Source organism: Panthera pardus, unplaced genomic scaffold, assembly GCF_024362965.1.
Source record: "Panthera pardus isolate Hobbes unplaced genomic scaffold, ASM2436296v1 HiC_scaffold_15, whole genome shotgun sequence".
NCBI classification, from domain to species: domain Eukaryota; kingdom Metazoa; phylum Chordata; class Mammalia; order Carnivora; family Felidae; genus Panthera; species Panthera pardus.
In genome coordinates this window covers 27,329,365-27,346,116 of record NW_026526710.1, presented here as the reverse complement: position 1 = coordinate 27,346,116, position 16,752 = coordinate 27,329,365, and the positions used below count along the sequence as shown (strand labels likewise).

The following is a 16,752-nucleotide window of genomic DNA, read 5'->3' as shown; positions in this document are numbered from 1 at the left end:
TTCTAGGGATTCAGATGAGATGAAAGGACAAAGCTCGTCAAATGTCCTAATCAGTGAGTCTTGGCCTCCAAGAATCAGATCAGATTTCAAAATAACCTGGGAAGCTAGAGAAGTAGGTAGAGTAGAAAAACATTGTTGACATTTTATTTAGGCCCTGCTTTGTTCCAGAAAGGACTTGAGGCGAGGGGACTCCCAGATTAATAAGGATATAAAGAGTAAGGCAAAAGGAGACAGTCTGTCATGAGTGCCCATCTACTCTCTCACTGCCTCCCTCCCCCCCTCTATTCTTTGACTGCATTTCACATCCTGGTGACCAGAGTGCCCACTGAGGCTGCACCCTCAGGGTGGGGGTGGAAGGGACAGTTAAGAAGTAGCTTTTCAAGGCAGAGCACTGTACTCTAGGGGCTTACCAAAGTAAATGTGATTTCCCAGGGCCTCTGAAAGAGGTAACTAGCAGACTAGCATATAGGTCATGATGGTGAAGAACTATTTTGTGTTTCCACAGAGAATCGTCAGTAAAGCACGAGAAACTTGGATAATCCATTAGAAAAAGCTGGTTTCAGTATTCAATGATTAACAGATATTTACTAAACTCCTACTATATGCCCAGCAACATGTGGATCACTTTATGGTACACTGGTGAGCCAGTCTTTAAAAATAGTAGCAAACACACTAGTACCAAATACATGTATATTAACGTATATAATACATAACAAAAACCCTGTTGTTTAAAAAATATAATTTATTGTCAAATTGGCTTACATACAACACCCAGTGTTCATCCCAACAAGTGCCCTCCTCAATGCCCATCACCAGTTTCCCCTCTCTCCCACCCAAATACCCTATTTTTTGAGGAGCAATTAAAACTGAGGCAAAGAAGGTTATTTGTAACTTACTCAAATCCACATAGCATGGAAGAAATGAGGCCAATATTTTGACTTAGGAAAATCTGGCTGGCTCCAAACTTCATTCTGGTAAAAAACCACCTGATTCTACCTTAAGATATCTGGAAGTTAAGCAATGAAGTTATGAAGTCTTTTTCTCTAGATGTTTAGATAGGCTGAGGTCCATAAGAGCTTATCTAAAGATGTAATTGAGCTCCTAGATTGGTCCAGGACAGACGGTAGCACGGAGATGTGTTCAGAAAGGGGAGCTAAGAAGACACCAAAGAGAAATTTTGTAACTTCCTAATTTTGCTTGGTGTTGGAAGGGATCTCTAACGAAAACCTGCCATGAAGACCAACAAATGAATGCATTAATTTCAGAGTAAAGCATTCAGAACACAGTCTTACGTATTTTCAAAAGTCCAGCTCTGTATCTTGAAAACCATGAAAAACTGGAACAAAGAAGATGAAGCAGAGCATCCCTTTAGCTGCCCCCAAATGGCCGTTGGTGGGAGCTGGGGCAATTCTTGGCCTAGTTTTCTGAGCTGTTGGGCAAGGCTAGAGCGCAGACTAAAGCCCTATCCAGCTCTGGCTTCCTAATTCCTCTTCATGGTCTGTAATTTTCACCTCTTTACACCGTAAACCTCAAGTTTCTCTGCAAGATGTTTCAACATAAAGTGCTCATAGACAAAATCTAAAAGCATTTAATTCCATCATTAGGTTATTTGTGTAAAAAATGTCCCATCGAGGTTCTTGTACAAACTCCCATTGTTCTCCCAGACTCTGAGAAGTGGCACTCCAGAATAATTTTATATGGGTCAGCATATTTTATAAAGGGGTAGGCAGAGCAGCTTATGAAATTAAACTCCTGGAAATCACAGACACACTCTCAGGAAATGCCTTGTATTTATGTTTAGGTGGTGCCAGTGTTCAACAGCGTTAAATAATCCAAGGTCGAAAAGGTCATTCCTCATTACAGAGAAAGGCTGCTCGGTTTGGGCTCCACATGGGAATTCTGAGTTCAGACAGTTTGTAAAATTCACTGTCATCCTTGTTTGTGGTTTTTAGTTGGGGTGAAGGCTTCTCGTTTGCAACGAAACATTCAGGAACACAGGCGCTTTGTGACGGCGGGCGTCCGCGGGTGACCGATCCGGCCGACAACCCCGGCGTCCTGTGGCTTTCCGCTGAGGGAAGAGCAACCCGTTAGCAGCTGAACGAAGAGCCTTCGGCCTGGCCGCTTCTCGAGCCACGTGCGCACTGGCCGCCCGGCGGGGGCGAGAGGGTCGGAGGCGCCCCCAACTGGCTCAGACGCGTCGGCGCCCACTGCATATCGGGTGCCCGGCTGCAGTCGTGGCCTTGGCCGCGCACGAACCCCGCCCCGGGACCTTGCTCGGGTCAGGTTCCGGGGCTTCTGTTCCTGGCCCACAGTCCCCAGCACCCACCCTTCTCGCGGTAGGAGCGCGGGGCGGGGTTCAGTGTGGCGCTGGCGGGGCTGGTCTCGGGGCGGGACCGAGAGCTGGTGGGGCGGGGTTTGACGGGGAGAGGCCGGCCTCAGGGCGGGGCCTGGCGGAGCAAGAAGCTAGACGTAAATCGAGAGGGGTGCGGCTCGGGGCCGGGGGCGGGGTTGGGGGTGGGGCCGGGGGGGGTAGGAGGGCACGAGGCGTAGAGGAGCAGGGCTCCGCGTGGGGCCCGAATCCTTGCCGGGGGGGTGGGGCTCGGTGCTGGAGGGGTTGGGCTGGGCACCGGCAGTGGCTGAGAACAGGATGGGCGGTGGAGGGGGGCGGGGCTCGGCGCTGGGTGGGGCGGGGAGCGGGATGCGCGGCGGAGAGGGGCGGGGCTCGGGGCAGGGCCGGGGCGGGACGCGGGACGCGCCGCGCGGCTCCCCCGGCCGCGGCCCGCTCCCTGCCCTTCCCGCGGGCACAGCTGTGGGGCCGGCGGCGACCGAGGCGCGGAGTGGCGGGACGAGGAGGAAGCAGTGCGGAGCCTAGTTTCGGGGCGGCGGGAGCCGGTGGGGGCCCGGCGAGGAGGGCTGGAGGTGGCGGGGCCCGGCGAGGCCACGATGAAGCCGAACGGCGAGGACGAGGAGGCGCCCGCCGGGGGCCCCTGGGAGGAGTGCTTCGAGGCGGCCGTGCAGCTGGCGCTGCGGGCGGGACAGGTGAGCGCCGCGGCCCTCCTCCCCGGCCCGGTGGGGTCTGGACGAGCACAGCCCCAGCGGGCAAGGTCGGGCCGGGCCGGGCGGCGCGCTGGCTGTAGGACGCCCACTTGGAACTTCGCAAAGTCCGAGCAGAACTCCTGTCGGACGGAAGGAGACCTTCCCTCGGGGCTCGGGAGAGCCGGGCCCGCACGGCGTGCGGCCGCGGGGCTGGGGGCAGTGGCCCGCGCGTGCGGAGTGGGTCCGGCGCGGCCGGACCGCGAGCGGTGGGCGTCTGGTATCCGCGGACCGAGGGTGCTAGGGCGCGTTTTGGTGAAAGAAGCCTTTGTGTTGGTTTATTGCACAGACCGTCCCTTTCCCTTCTCCATTCCAGGACCCGGAGGAGGTGAGCACCTTTCTCCCGTGGAGGGGGCGGCCACCTATGAAGCATCCCTGACACGGCCCCTCTCCTTTGGCCGTGTTGAGTGTCTAACTGTAGGTGGCTTGACCTTTGCGTTGGAGAGAGTAGGTTAGAATATACTAGCTATTCAAATTAGCCCTAGGATTTTAAAAAGCCCTCCCAGGCTTGAATGCCGCAGCTGTTTGTTTTTACGGACCTTGAATAGATCCTGTGGCCAGGACGTGGGTGTGGTTGCCTCCAGGTTTAAACCCCTGCCTCGGGAGATCTGGCTTTCTTGCTGTTTGATTGTCTTTCCTCAAGCAACCTAAATCCGTACCTACTCCGACCCAACAGCGGAAAAGTGGTTCCATTCAGTGTTAGGAGGAACTTGGTAACGCTGACCAGAAAAAGGACGTAAATCAAGCACCAGAGCTGAAAAGAACCTGCTACTTGAATTTGAAAAGAGAGTGCAGCTACTCTTTTCTCACTTTCATTTTTGCGTTTCGTTCCCCACGTTTTCCTCTGTACCCGAAGCGGTGTCTGACACATTGTAGATTCGAAGTCCTTGTGCAGTGAATGAGCGCTGTTGGTTCTCCCAGGACGGCCAGGGTCCGGGTAGACTGAGTGGGAAGGTGGCTTACTACTGCCTGGCTTGTTACGGTACATGACTGTGTTTTGGTGATTGGAGGGTCAAGGTGGACAGAAGTAGCAGTGTGAGCAGACTGACTTTTTATATCCAAACAGCACTTTCTTTTTCAGGTCTAGCAGTATGAAAATGCCCTGCTGGTTTTCCCTGGGTGTTAAAGTCAGGCTGTTACCAATGCTGAGTTTGAGCCGAGTTGTCACCTGCATAGTGGATAGTGCTTCACCTTGGTGTGAATCCTCTAATCCTCTTTAAAAGTTCATTTCAACACCGACTAGACACATTTTGTGTTGGAGGGCCCTCCCTCTGTGGTTTTAAGGATGTAAGATTCAGCCTGTAGGGAAGGCATGACTTAAAAGGTGGGTTGTGGGACTTCACCCTTTGACTCTGTCTCCTTCCTAGTGGGAAAAGAGGACCCCAAACCTTGAGTGCTCCAAGGCTGAAGTTTGTAGCTGCAGGACAAACATTCTTCCTGGAAAGCACATCCACTGTGTACAGGGAGCACTTGCTTTCCGCCCCCCCCCCCCCCAGGCCCCTCACTTCCTTTCCAGAATGAGCATCATCAGGATATTTAATAACTTTTAGATTCCACCGTAAAACTCTTCTCCCTTGAAGCTTTAAGGAGAAGCAAGTTTAGGATTTGGACACCACTGTGTAAATCCTGGTGAGTTGTTATGGGTTTTTATGGTTTTTCAAATGTAGATCCATGAAGAAATGGAAGGGTTTTTAAAACTTTTGTTTGAAGAGATGCTTATATAGAACTTGCAGTATGGTAGGCACAATTCTAAGGGTCTTATTAAGAGATATCTTAAGTTTTAATAACTTGCCAATAACAAAAAAACTTTTTTTGAGAGTGGGGGAGGGGTAAAATAAAGATTCTGCCATTAGGAGTCTGGTCAGGGAGCCCAGGATTCTGGGCTCCCTCTTGGGCATTATGTGATGCTTCCTGCCTGCCGGGCAGTGGAGGGGAGAGTGGCCGGAATGGTCTATGGCTGGAACAAACAGAAGCCACACAAGGTCATTGCAACCTATGTAAAGTGGGACAGATTGTCTTATTAACGATCTCACAGGAATGGGGTGCTGGTTGGAGAAAATCTGTCCTTTGGCCAGATAGCCCAAAGAGGGCTGAAAAGGTAGTTAATGGTGATCCTTTTCTGAGTTCTCCTTAGCTAAAGGAGTATTTGGCACAGTTACAGTGGCCTTGTGGCCCAACATGCCCACCCCCTCACCCGTACCCGATGTTCCGCTATTTTAAGTTTGCTCCTCTCAGCTTCTCCTGAGACAGTTCTGTGTGCTGAATTCCCAAGTCTGGGTTCTATATGCTGAAATATATGCTATACATGTTCATATATGCTATATAGTTCTATATGTGCTCGGGGGTGGGGGGAGGGCCTCCCAAGAGATAAATATTGCCACCCTTCATCTTTCAGATGCTGGTTTGGCTCAGGGCAGCCCTACACACTTTGCCGCCACCTCCCTTTGCCCCACCCTAAGAGGTCTCCGCAAAAGTAACCTGCCCCAAAGTGCTGGCTGCCCTCTCCACCACGGCCTCCCAGTGTTCTGCACCGCCCATTCCTGCGGTGCCCAACCACCCATGCTGGTGCCACTGCAGCCCTAGTGCCCAGCCACTTGGCTGCTGGGCTTTGGGGAGGGGAGTGACTTGAGCCCCACTGCTGTCGCCACCGCAAATACAAATAGTAATATTCATTGGAATGGGTGTTTGTCATCTTTGACGTGTGAGCAAAAGTATCTCAGAAAACTGCTCCTGTAGGGGTAGATCTAGGTTTTGTTTAGGCCTGAAACTCAGACAACTTAGGAGCCCTCTTTAAGAAAAAAATACAAAATTACAAATTCAAAATGAGGTATAAACATCGCTTAGAATAAGAAAAATCACAACAGTATAAATTCTAATATGCTAACAAATATGACAAAATGCATAAAAATAATTCTGTAGCTGCTTCTCAACCTTCTGTAATACTTTTCTCACATTTTTGGCTTCATGCTCTTTGTGCCTTCAAATGACTGTGATTTTGTAGTGTTTTCTATGGAGCCAGTAGGAGGATAAGTTCAGGCTCTCCAGTAGCACGACTGATTGAAATTGATTACTGATAGTTTGGAAAAGTTTATTTAGTCTTCAAACTTATTATGGGTAGGACTATATACATTTTTAGGATCGCCATCAAATTTGCGAATCCTGTCAGTTTTCTCTTATATGCTAGTTGTGAGAAGACAGGGAAGAGTTTTCTACAGACTAGCTTCTAGTTCCATATGGTCGCTTCTTTCTTTCCACGGTCCTGTGTGCCGGTTGCCGCTACGCATGCTCACACGCTCCTCTGGCCCTGCCCTTCATGTCACCATGCCAAGCCATTCGGCATGGTGGACAGTGGAAGCATTTCTGGAAGCCATTCCTACACAGGATGGCTAATAATAACTTACAGACAGATGTGACGGCAAACCCCACAGATATATTCCATCAAACCCAGAGGCAATTTCATCTCCACTCAACTTGCCTTCAGCCAAAAATGCCAGTGCCACCTGACACAAAATATAATGGAGGTCACAGTGGAAAGAGACAGTGGTTATATCTGCAGTCAGAATAGCTGATTTTGCAGACTTGAAAAAGGTGTTCATGTGTGATCATGTGAACACCTTGCTAAGGTCCCTGGGAGCCTTGAAGCCTCAGCTTCATTAGCTTCACAGTAAATTCACCTCTGCTCACTGGTGACAAAATCTCAGGACAAGGCAGGACACCAAAAGCCCAGGATCCACCCTCACTCAGTACTCCAGACATCCATCCTCTCTAGTTGGCCTTACCTACCCAAAGCCCAGTCTTGAGAAGTGAGGCTGTTGTCCCTAAAGCCCCTGCGTGGACCAACCCTCTGGCTAGCCAGATTGAACTACTTGGCATTTTCAAAACACATTGCGCTTTCCTGCCTTTCTTTTGCTCCCTGACGACCATACCCTCCCTCCAGGGTTCAGCTCCTCAACCCTTTCCTTCATGGACCTTCCCATGTGACTCTCCTCATCATTCCTGTGGTGCTTCCGGCTTTGTTCATCTCTGGTCTGGTTGCTGTGTCTTCCCTACAGTGTGCTCTGAACATGGATGCTCTTGTGTCCACCTCTGGCTCCCAGAGTGGAGAACACACATCGGTGGGCTCTGGCCCAGTGTAACCCCCTTGTCTGGCTGGCTTTGCCCACGCAGTGTCGTTTTTGATTTGTGGTTTTAATTTTTATCCGGTATATCACACAGGGAATTTAGTAAGTGAAATACCCCTGAAAGGACTGTTATGAAAAACAGCAGTGCCCTGTCCTCTATCATGCTCATCCTTTTCCCCAGAGGTCACGGTTTTCAATTTTCTGATAGTTACACTTGTCTTCTGAATCACAGGCTTCCACTGCTCGCTCTGGAGTTGTCTGTTGTAGACACTGCATTTATGTTGTGAGCTGCATTTCCTGATCCGTTCCATCGTCATAAGCTCATGTTCTGTTGACTATACAATTGTAATGCATGGTTGAGTTGGATATTATAGTTGTATTACATATTTTCTTTCTCATGCAACATGTATTTTCCTTTAAAAAAAAAAAAAGTGTGTTTTTTCATTTGCTTAGCTTTCTGTGTATCTACTAATAGTCATCTTTGAACTTCCCAGCAGAATGTTTGATGATCTACTCAGGGCTGTTAAACTCATCAGATTCATGGCTGTAGAGAAATGGTCTTCACTGTCTTATGCATCAGAAGCACCCGGAAAGCTTGTAAAGGCAGACTCAGCCCCCTCCCCAGAGTGTCTGACCCACTAGGTGAGGAGCAGGGCCGAGAATTAGCATTTCCACCAAGTTCCCAGCTGATCCTGATGCTTCTGGGGGGGGGGAGACAGCACTTTGAGAACCACTGCTGCATTTTGTTACGTGAATAAATGACTGTTTATTCAACTCTTGAGGAAACTTTGGATGATGTCCAGTTTGGAGTTATGGATAATGTTGCTCGGAACATTCTTGCCTGTGTCTTTTGGTTTCGTATGTATGTGTTTCTACTGGGGATATTTTAATGATCGGAGTGAAATAATTGCTGCGTCATCAGGTGTGAAATTCTGCCAGGTAGTTTTCTACAGTGGATGTGCCAATTTACACTCCTACCAGCATGGGTGAGGGTTCCTGCTGCTCCATGTCTTGGACGACACTTGGTATTGTCTGTCTTTTCCACGGTAGCCAGTCTGATGGGTTTCAGGTGGTATTTCATTGCTTTAATTTGCATGTCCCATACGACTAATCAACCTAAGTGTCTTGTCATGTGCTTCTTGGTTATCTCGTTTTTACAATGGTGGCACTAAAATGCTGATTACAAATGTGTTCAGGCACTGAACAAATATTTATTGAGTGATTCTGACAAAGACTGTACCTTTACTCTGAGTATGATAATGAGGTTCTGGGCAGTCCTGTGTGGGGCCCTTACAGGGTGACAGGGAGCTCACCCTAGCTGCTGTGTGGGACCTACAGTGTCCCTGGGGACCAGAATTGGATATCTGATAGGAAGCTGTTCACGTAGTCCAAGTGAGAAATGAGGGTGGATTGATTGGGCAAAAGTGAAGAAGGTGGTAAAACAGATGCGTTTCAAAGGCTGAACTGCCAGGCTTGCTGTTGGATGGAGGCAGAGTGTGAGACCCAGAGAAAAGGCAGGGATGCCTTCCAGGGTTTGGGCCTGCAAAACTGGTTGAATGGATTTGCCATCTTCCAAGATGGGGAAAGGGCAGGAGGAACAGGTTTGGAGGTGGAAGTCAAGTGTGTTTCGAGCACGTCAAGCTTGAATTGCCAGTGGATTTCTAAGTGGAGGTGTTGAGTTTGTATCTGGAGTTCAGGGCACAGGGTGAGGGTGGAGACCCCAATCTGGGAGCCCATGGCCCGGGCTGGGGTTTAAGGCCAGGTTCCGGGACCAAGAGAGAGCTGGTTTGTCCACCCGTGGACTCCGCCTTAGGGTGCTCCCAAGTTAACCTCCTGGATTTTCTCTGGGAGATTCCCAGATGTCAGTGTGTGGAGGTCTCAGGTCACTTATTTCTTTCAGAAGAGACTCCCTGCCCCTCTCCCACTGGGCGCTGGAGGAAGGGAGGTGGCTGGTGGCAGTTTCCCCACTTCCCGCCTTCTGTCCCCCACCTCCCCTCGGCCCCATGCTGCATTTTGTGCCCCGGGTCCAGGCCTCCTGTTCCTGATTAGCTCTGCAGGGTGGGGAGTCAGCCTGCACTTAAAATTGTAAAACTTTTGCCAACATTTGAAACCTCCGCCAAGACGGAACTCCCGAGAGACAACTGGCGAACGTAGAGTAGCAGCTGCCCTCTGTGGGGCACATGTGGTCCAAGTGTCCTGGGCCCACCTCTCCCTGACCCTGTGTGTGAGGCCAACTGCCATTTTCCTTGTGTGTTGTTGTAAGGAAAGAGGCATGTTTCTTATGCCCATTTTGCTAACAAGCTGGGGTGGGGGATGAGAGCACGTGCATTGTTTCAGAGGCATTTGCATCTGCCCTGGCAGGAGGAGTCCATGAAATCCCACATCTTACTAAAGGGATGAAAGCAAAGGCTGGTGTCACTCCCACGTGAAGGTGAATCAGCCTCTGTGGCCCTGAGATATTTACTTGCTAACCTAATGGAGCCCTCGTTAGTGGAGTTTACAGTCTTTGGGGCTGGCGGGGAGAGTAGGCTGAAATCTTACCACTTAGCCAGAGAATGGAAACGATGCTAGTGAGTTCCAGAGCCCCCCACTCCACTCCCCAGCCCTAGGGGGGTGGGGGGGTGGAGCTGAGCTCTTCCAGCTAGCCTGAGGTTTAGAGAGGAGAAGGGGACTTTTGTATCCGGGCTACTCCCTGTCTCTCGGCCTCATCAGGCTGGAGCCGAAGGCTGGTGGGCTCACATCTTTCTCCCATGGGAGATGAGGGAAGAATTCAGTTGAGTGGTGGTGCCACGTCCTTGTAGCTAAGCCAGTTTCAGGATCTCTGCGTCCACTGTCCCGGCAGTGCCTGGGCTACCTGGGTGGTGCACTCAGCATGCAGTGGGCATTGGAGCCCCCACCCCCCATCCCCCACCCCCCATCCCCCCTCCCCCTCCCCAGGCCTCCTGGGACAACGAGTGGCTTAGCCAATGATCACAGCATGCAGGATGGTTGTGGCGGCCGTCTTCCCAGGCCCTGGAAGATGGGGGACAATTTCCTGGAAGAAGTCATACCTGCACTTGTGATTTTAAAAGGAAAAGCGGGATTCCCTAGAGAAGTTGGGTGACAGGCTCGGGAAAGGTGAGGGTGTCAGGGCAGAGAGAGAAGATGGACTCCCCGAGGGGAGAAAGCCAAGGCGGCACGCAGGAACGGCAAGCACGTAGCACGTTGGCTGAAGCTGAAGTTGGAAGAGGAGGGTCAGGCCAGTGGGTGGGCAAAGTTTGGGGGGCTTGAGGAGACCCTCAGTGGACGGTGGGGTTGCAGGGATTATTGTGCTCAAACTGACCAACATGAGTCTCAGTGACGGTGTTGTGGGCGGCCTTGGCTGTGAATTGTGAGGTGAAGGAGACCTAGTTGTGAAGAGCCTAGGGGTTTCTGGTGCAGGCAGCTGGGTGCGTTCCGCTGCTTGGGAACCCCACACCTGATAGGGATTCAGGAGTCCCTGGGGGGTTGGCTCTGGTCAGCGACGGAAGATTTGGAGCACCTGCCGTGCAATCCCTTTTCCTGCACTTACAGCTGTGACCATGGCAACTTTCCTCATTTCTTTGTGCCTTGGTTTCCTCATCTTCAACTTAATTATCACTACGTCAGAGTTCTTTTGAGGGTTCGCTAGTTGGTACGCGTGAACTGCTTGGAATGGTGCCAGGGCAGGGTGAGCCCTCAACAGGGTGATGGCGTGGCCACCAAGCTGTAGGAGGTGGGATCCAGGGAGCGGCCCCTGCTGGCGGGGCCCAGCCTGCGATCTGGGATGTGCCTCTTGTAAGGAATGGTCTGAGGTGGAGAGGGTCAGGTGGCACAAAAGGCAGCTGAGGTGTGGGGGAAGGTTATCCTCAGGATGTGTCACCCGAGGTGGCCAGGCGCCCAGTGGGGCTGGTTCAGAGGAGTGCCGGGGCATCAGGAGGACAGTGGGCGGGGGGTGACCGGACTTTAAAAAGTAGAGATAGCAAGTTGGAGGAAACGCCCATGAAGCTGAAGAGGGAGGCAGTGACGCTGGAGAGCTTTAAGACTCGCTGGCTTGTGATGCCTGAGAGCCCGGCATCCATGGCCCACCTCTGCTTTAACCAGCTCCTTCTCGTTCCCGTGATTAGGTTCATTTGTGAGTTATTAGCAGATGTTAACTGCTGACCCGTATGCCACAGGAGAGCCACATGGAATTCACTTTGTGGGCTTTATTGATTGTCCTGTGTATTAGGATTCTCCAGAGAAACAACCAACTGGAGGCCAGCAAGTCCAGTTTGCAGGGTGGGCTGGCAGGCTGAAGACCAAGGGAGAACCAGTGAGCCAGCCTAAAAGCCATAGGCAAGAAGAGCCAATGTTGCAGAATAAGACCAAAGATAGTCTGCTGGAGAGTTCTCTCTCACTCAGAGAAGGATCCATCTTTCCTTCTATTCAGGCCTTCAACTGATTGGATGAAGCCCACCCGCATTACAAAGAGCAATCCGCTTTGCTAGTTAAGATGTTAATCTCATCCGGGGCGCCTGGGTGGCGCAGTCGGTTAAGCGTCTGACTTCAGCCAGGTCACGATCTCACGGTCCGTGAGTTCAAGCCCCGCGTTGGGCTCTGGGCTGATGGCTCAGAGCCTGGAGCCTGCTTCCGATTCTGTGTCTCCCTCTCTCTCTGCCCCTCCCCCGTTCATGCTCTGTCTCTCTCTGTCCCAAAAATAAATTAAAAAACAAAACAAAAAAACGTTGAAAGATGTTAATCTCATCCTAAAACACCCTTGCAGAAAAGCCCAGACTACCATTTGACAAAACATTTAGGGTACCCCATGGCCCAGTCAAGTTGACTCATAAAATTAACCATCACATCACACTCACTTGTGTTCAGATATGTTTAGAACCTGAAATGTATAGTCAGTATCGTCAGGACTGCACCTCCAATCGTCACATTTTTCCCAGTCCAACAGAGGAAAGTCCTGTTGCCTATTAGAAACCCGCTTCTGGCAGAGTTTTTTTTGGGGGGTGTGCCGGTCCATGCGTTCTGGAACACACACAAGTTGCTCTGTAGTTATGGGTACTAATTGTATAGCAGACTTGGGGACAGTAACGTAGAACCAAGATGGTGTAGAGACCAGAAGGAGGCTTTGGGACACATCCCCGAATGATGCTTCTGACACGGAAGCCGATGGTTTCCCTTCTTTTAGGTTTGAAATTCAGGAGTCAGTGACTAAAGGCTCATATTTTATATATTAAACATTAACAGAATGTTATCTGGAGGGAAAGCCCAGGCCAGGAGGTCTGTGAAGTGCATGCTTAGTTAGTGAGTAGCTGAAAAACATTAATTAAAAAACAGCATACACTAACTGACTGCTGGCAGAAGGAGCATGTTTACAGTGTTAAGAGCAAAGATAGCTGTGGTAAAGGGCTTAGCAGGGAAGTGCCCTGACAGCCTCACGGCCACCCCCTGTGAATGGGACTGTGGTGGAAGGCAGGGGCTGTGTGAGTCTACTGCTGATTGATTGAAAAAAATACAGCACTCTCTCGTCGCCCTTCCTTGCAGTGTAGGAACATTTAAGAATAAATCTTTTCTTAACCCGGTATTTTAGGATCCCATTTGAGATCTGTACCTTGTGTATAGGTTTTTGATTTTTGCCGTAAGTCATTAAGTTCCGTCAGGCATTTGCTCTCAAAAATAACAGTGGTGCACGTCCTTGTGTACATAGAAATCATTTTGCGTCCCAAGACCATGACATAGGATTCCTCATTTAGTTCTTCCAACAACAGTGTCTGAGGTGCCACTGTTATTACAGATGAGGAAACTAAGGCTCCGAGAAGCTCAGTGATGCCCCCCACAGTCTCCCAAGTGGAGTTGGAACTCAGATCTGTGTGATTCTAAACTGTAGGTTTATCATCTGTGCTCCCTACTGATATTATGAAATGGGTGCAAGCAGGAACTGCATTCTAGACCGGGGGATTTTTCATATGCATTTCCTCCCCAAAGAACTAGTGTTTTCAAGTCACTGGGGACTGAAAGGAGGCTGCTGGTTTGTCTAGCTTTCCCAGATGTGGGAGCCCGCCTGATAAGTCTGTGCTGTCCCGCTGTAATGCACGTCGCCTTGCGGGGTCTAGAGCCTGAGGGGCAGTGTTGTGGGGAAGGCTGGGTCCTGGACCTGCCAAGATGAAAGGCAGGGCTCCTGCCCTCCAGCCACTTCCCATCTAGTGGAAGAGGCTGGACAGTGCCTTATACTGATAAAGCAGTGCAGTGCATGCAGCAACTGAGATGTGCCTTCGGTGCTTCGGGAACCGCTGAGCCAAGGGGAAGGGCCTCACCCAGGGTGAGTGGGCGGAGGGCTACACAGGCAGTTTCCTGGAGGAGACGGGCGTGAGCAGGGTCCTCAAGGACAAATAGGCTTGGCCCTTGCAGGAGAAAGAATGTCCGTCCAAAGACGAAGTTGCTGGAGAGCAAACAGCAGAGAGTGACTGGGCATGGCAAGGGGGACAGGTGCCACCCAGGCTGGCCACAGACGTCCTCACACACAGGACATGGGACCTGCCATCCTTTCCAAGGCAGCATGGGGTGGGGCAGGGAGAGGACAAGTCACAGGGTGTGCCAGGAGACAGATCTGCTTTCTGGAGAGGCCGCTGGGCTCCGGGTGGACGACGCTGCAAAGGGGCAAGACAGGAGGTTTGGAGGTTGAGCAACACGGGCAAGTGAAGGCAGGCAACATGAGGTTAGCGTAGTTCTGGGAAGTCATTCAGAAGTAGGGTCCACATATCTGGGTGTGTAACCCGACGAGAGGGAGGAGTTCAGGTGTCCCAGTGGATGGGATCCAGGGCCTGGAGGAGCTGCGGCAGGGGAGAGAGGGCTGGCCCCAGCACTGCTTCAAGTTGCCAGTGAACACGGAGGGTGGTGTGGCCTGCCCCACCGTTAACGGACACGGGCACATTCAAGCCCCATGGCTTTCCTTGTGACACATGCCCACGTCGAAACAGTCACGGCAGAACAGTCATAAATATTAATAGACACAGACCAGAAATATTTTGAAAAAGAGCGTGATTCGACACCTTCCTCCTGAATCCATAAATCTCCCCTCCTTTGTGTGATTTGTAGCTAGGGCCTGGGTCCTCTGGAAAGTGTGCCCAGATGACATCAGACATTGCCCAAACTTCTCACACAGGTCCCTGAGCATGCATCTCCTCAACATACGAGGGTTGTGTATATTTTGGATCTTAAAGACCAAATGCATAAATACCAGGGTGGTTAGATATGGCTTCACAAGAGCACTTGCTAAAAAAGTCTTCCAGACTTTAGTCACCTATGAGCTCAGTGTGTAGCAACCAAGAAATCTTCATTCCAATGTCCACCAACACCTGACTGTGTAGCAGCCCCTGTGTAGGCCACAAAATCCACCTGTGGAAGGTGGATACCTAGACAGGACCGATGGGGCTCCTTCGCCGGCATGCACTGACGTGGAATCCCAAGAGGCCAGCTGTGTGGTTTGTGTAAGTCCCCTAGCAGCACGCTGAGAGGGTGAGTGCCCTCCCTGCTGTGCCTGCAGATGTTGGAAACCCATCATACAGGAGGTGACATCTGAGCTGAGTCACCACATGGGCCAGAAGAAGGCTGGCGGTTCTGTCCGAGGGGAGACTTGAGAGTGAATGATTCACTTAGGCTGGAGCCCAACAGTCATGGAGCGGGGAAGGGAGGGAGAGAGAATGCAGAGTTTAGGTGAGGCCCAATTGTTAGGTTGGTGGCTTGGCTTTGTTCACAGACCAGTGACAGAAGCGAGGCAGGTTTCTTTCTTTCCCACAACAGCCCAGTTAGGGATCTGGGGAAACGGGGGCTGTGCTTCTCCAAGTCACCCAGGGACCCAGGTTCCTTGGTGCTTGATGCTTTAAGGAGGTGTTCACTTCCCACATGACCAAAGCTGACCTCTCACCCCCACGGCTACGTCACCAGCTGGTGGCAAAGGGGGAAAGGAGAGGAGGGAGTAGTGAGCAAACAGTGGCCTTTTATGGTGTGACTCAAGTTGCACGTAGCCCTCCATTCACATCCTCCTGGGCAGAAAGCAGGGCCATGCCTACCTGCCTGAGAGGCAGAGAGGTGTGGACTGTTGAGTCTTGCTAAACTTGGGCCTTCTCTCCCTGAAAGGAAGAAGAGGATACTGGCTACTTGGGATTAAAGTCTCTGCCAGGAGACCACGTCTCGAGAGCTATGGTATGCCACCTGGGGGGTTTTGTATCCTCAGAGTCTAGGGAGCCCCTAAGTGCTTTATGCTGGGATTAAGGTCAGGGGGTTAGCAAGCCCTTCTGGTTGTGGTGTGGTGAGTGGACACGGGGGCCATAAAGCAGATTCGGGCTGGCTCCAGGAGGGGGGGGCCAGTGGATGGAGCCTGGAGGAGGAGACTCCAAGTCCATCTTAACTTTCTCACAGGACAACCAAAAACCCACAGTGAAACAAAACGAAGAGACCAAGGGGGTCAGTGTTCATATAAGCGCTAATGGTCCAGTTGGAAAAAATGTGCAGAGTCTATCCAAGCAGTTTGATGTGTATTTTCTTCATGATTCAAAGACTTCTGTGCACCTACTCTATGCCAGGTATGGTTCTAGAGGCTAGGGGTGTGGCAGGGAACCAAAGTGCCTCTGCTCTCCTGGGGGAGACATACCATCAACAAAGGGACAAGTGAGATGATTTCAGATGGCAAGAAGTTCTGGATAGGTTAGAAGATATAAAGTCCCTGGAATAGAAAGAGATTTGGTTAGGACCAGCCAGAAAACCAGAGTGGCAGAAGGATGGCGAGACTGGGAGTGGCCTATGGGAGGTGACATTTGTAGGTCTAGGTTTTTCCTGAAAGCCATGGCAGTCTTTGCGTAGTTCTAAGCATTAAAGTGATTGGAGCTGACATATGTTTAAAAACCGCTCTGGCTTCAGCACAGAGGCTGCAGGGTGCATGGTTGGAATCATAATCTTGAACTGTACAAATGCTTACTACATGTGCGGGTAGGGGCAAGTGTAACATGAAGCCAGAAGCCTGTGTCCTCTCAGGGTGGAGGTCCCAGGACTTCTGTGTGGTGCTGGGTCAGAACATCCAACCCCCAGGGGACTCTTCCTCCTTCTGGGGTTTGAGAACCTGCTCTCAGCCCAACTAGTCCAGTGTGGCCCCCAGCATCGGTGTCACCATGGAACTTGTCAGAAATGCGAACATCAGACCTCAAACCCCACACCTACTTAACCACCATAGTTTTCACTTCAGCAAGACCCCAGATAACTGACTCATGCACAGTGAAGTTTGAGAGGCTTTGGTGGTATGTCCTCTAGTCTTCCTCTCCCCTTCCCTCTGCTTGCATACATACCCCACACATAACCACAGGCACTCCCTTCACACCTCCCCACACCTCTCCCCTTGCCTCTGCTTGCATACATACCCCACACCTCCCCACACCTCTCCCCTTCCCTCTGCTTGCATACATACCCCACACATAACCACATGCACTCCCTTCACACCTCCCCACACCTCTCCCCTTCCCTCTGCTTGCATACATACCCCACACATAACCACATG

The 16,752-nt window shown here is 51.1% G+C and overlaps 1 protein-coding gene across 1 annotated transcript in view; it reads left to right on the top strand.

Moving 5' to 3' along the window:
* The first annotated feature begins 2,712 nt into the window (after positions 1-2,712).
* IMPA2 (inositol monophosphatase 2) overlaps positions 2,713-16,752 on the top strand; it is a 46,768-nt gene continuing 32,728 nt past the window's right edge. The window contains exon 1 of the mRNA XM_019433886.2: positions 2,713-3,039. Coding sequence (XP_019289431.1) covers positions 2,944-3,039 — 96 coding nt within the window. The 5' untranslated portion in view covers positions 2,713-2,943. The remainder of the gene's footprint in view (positions 3,040-16,752) is intronic.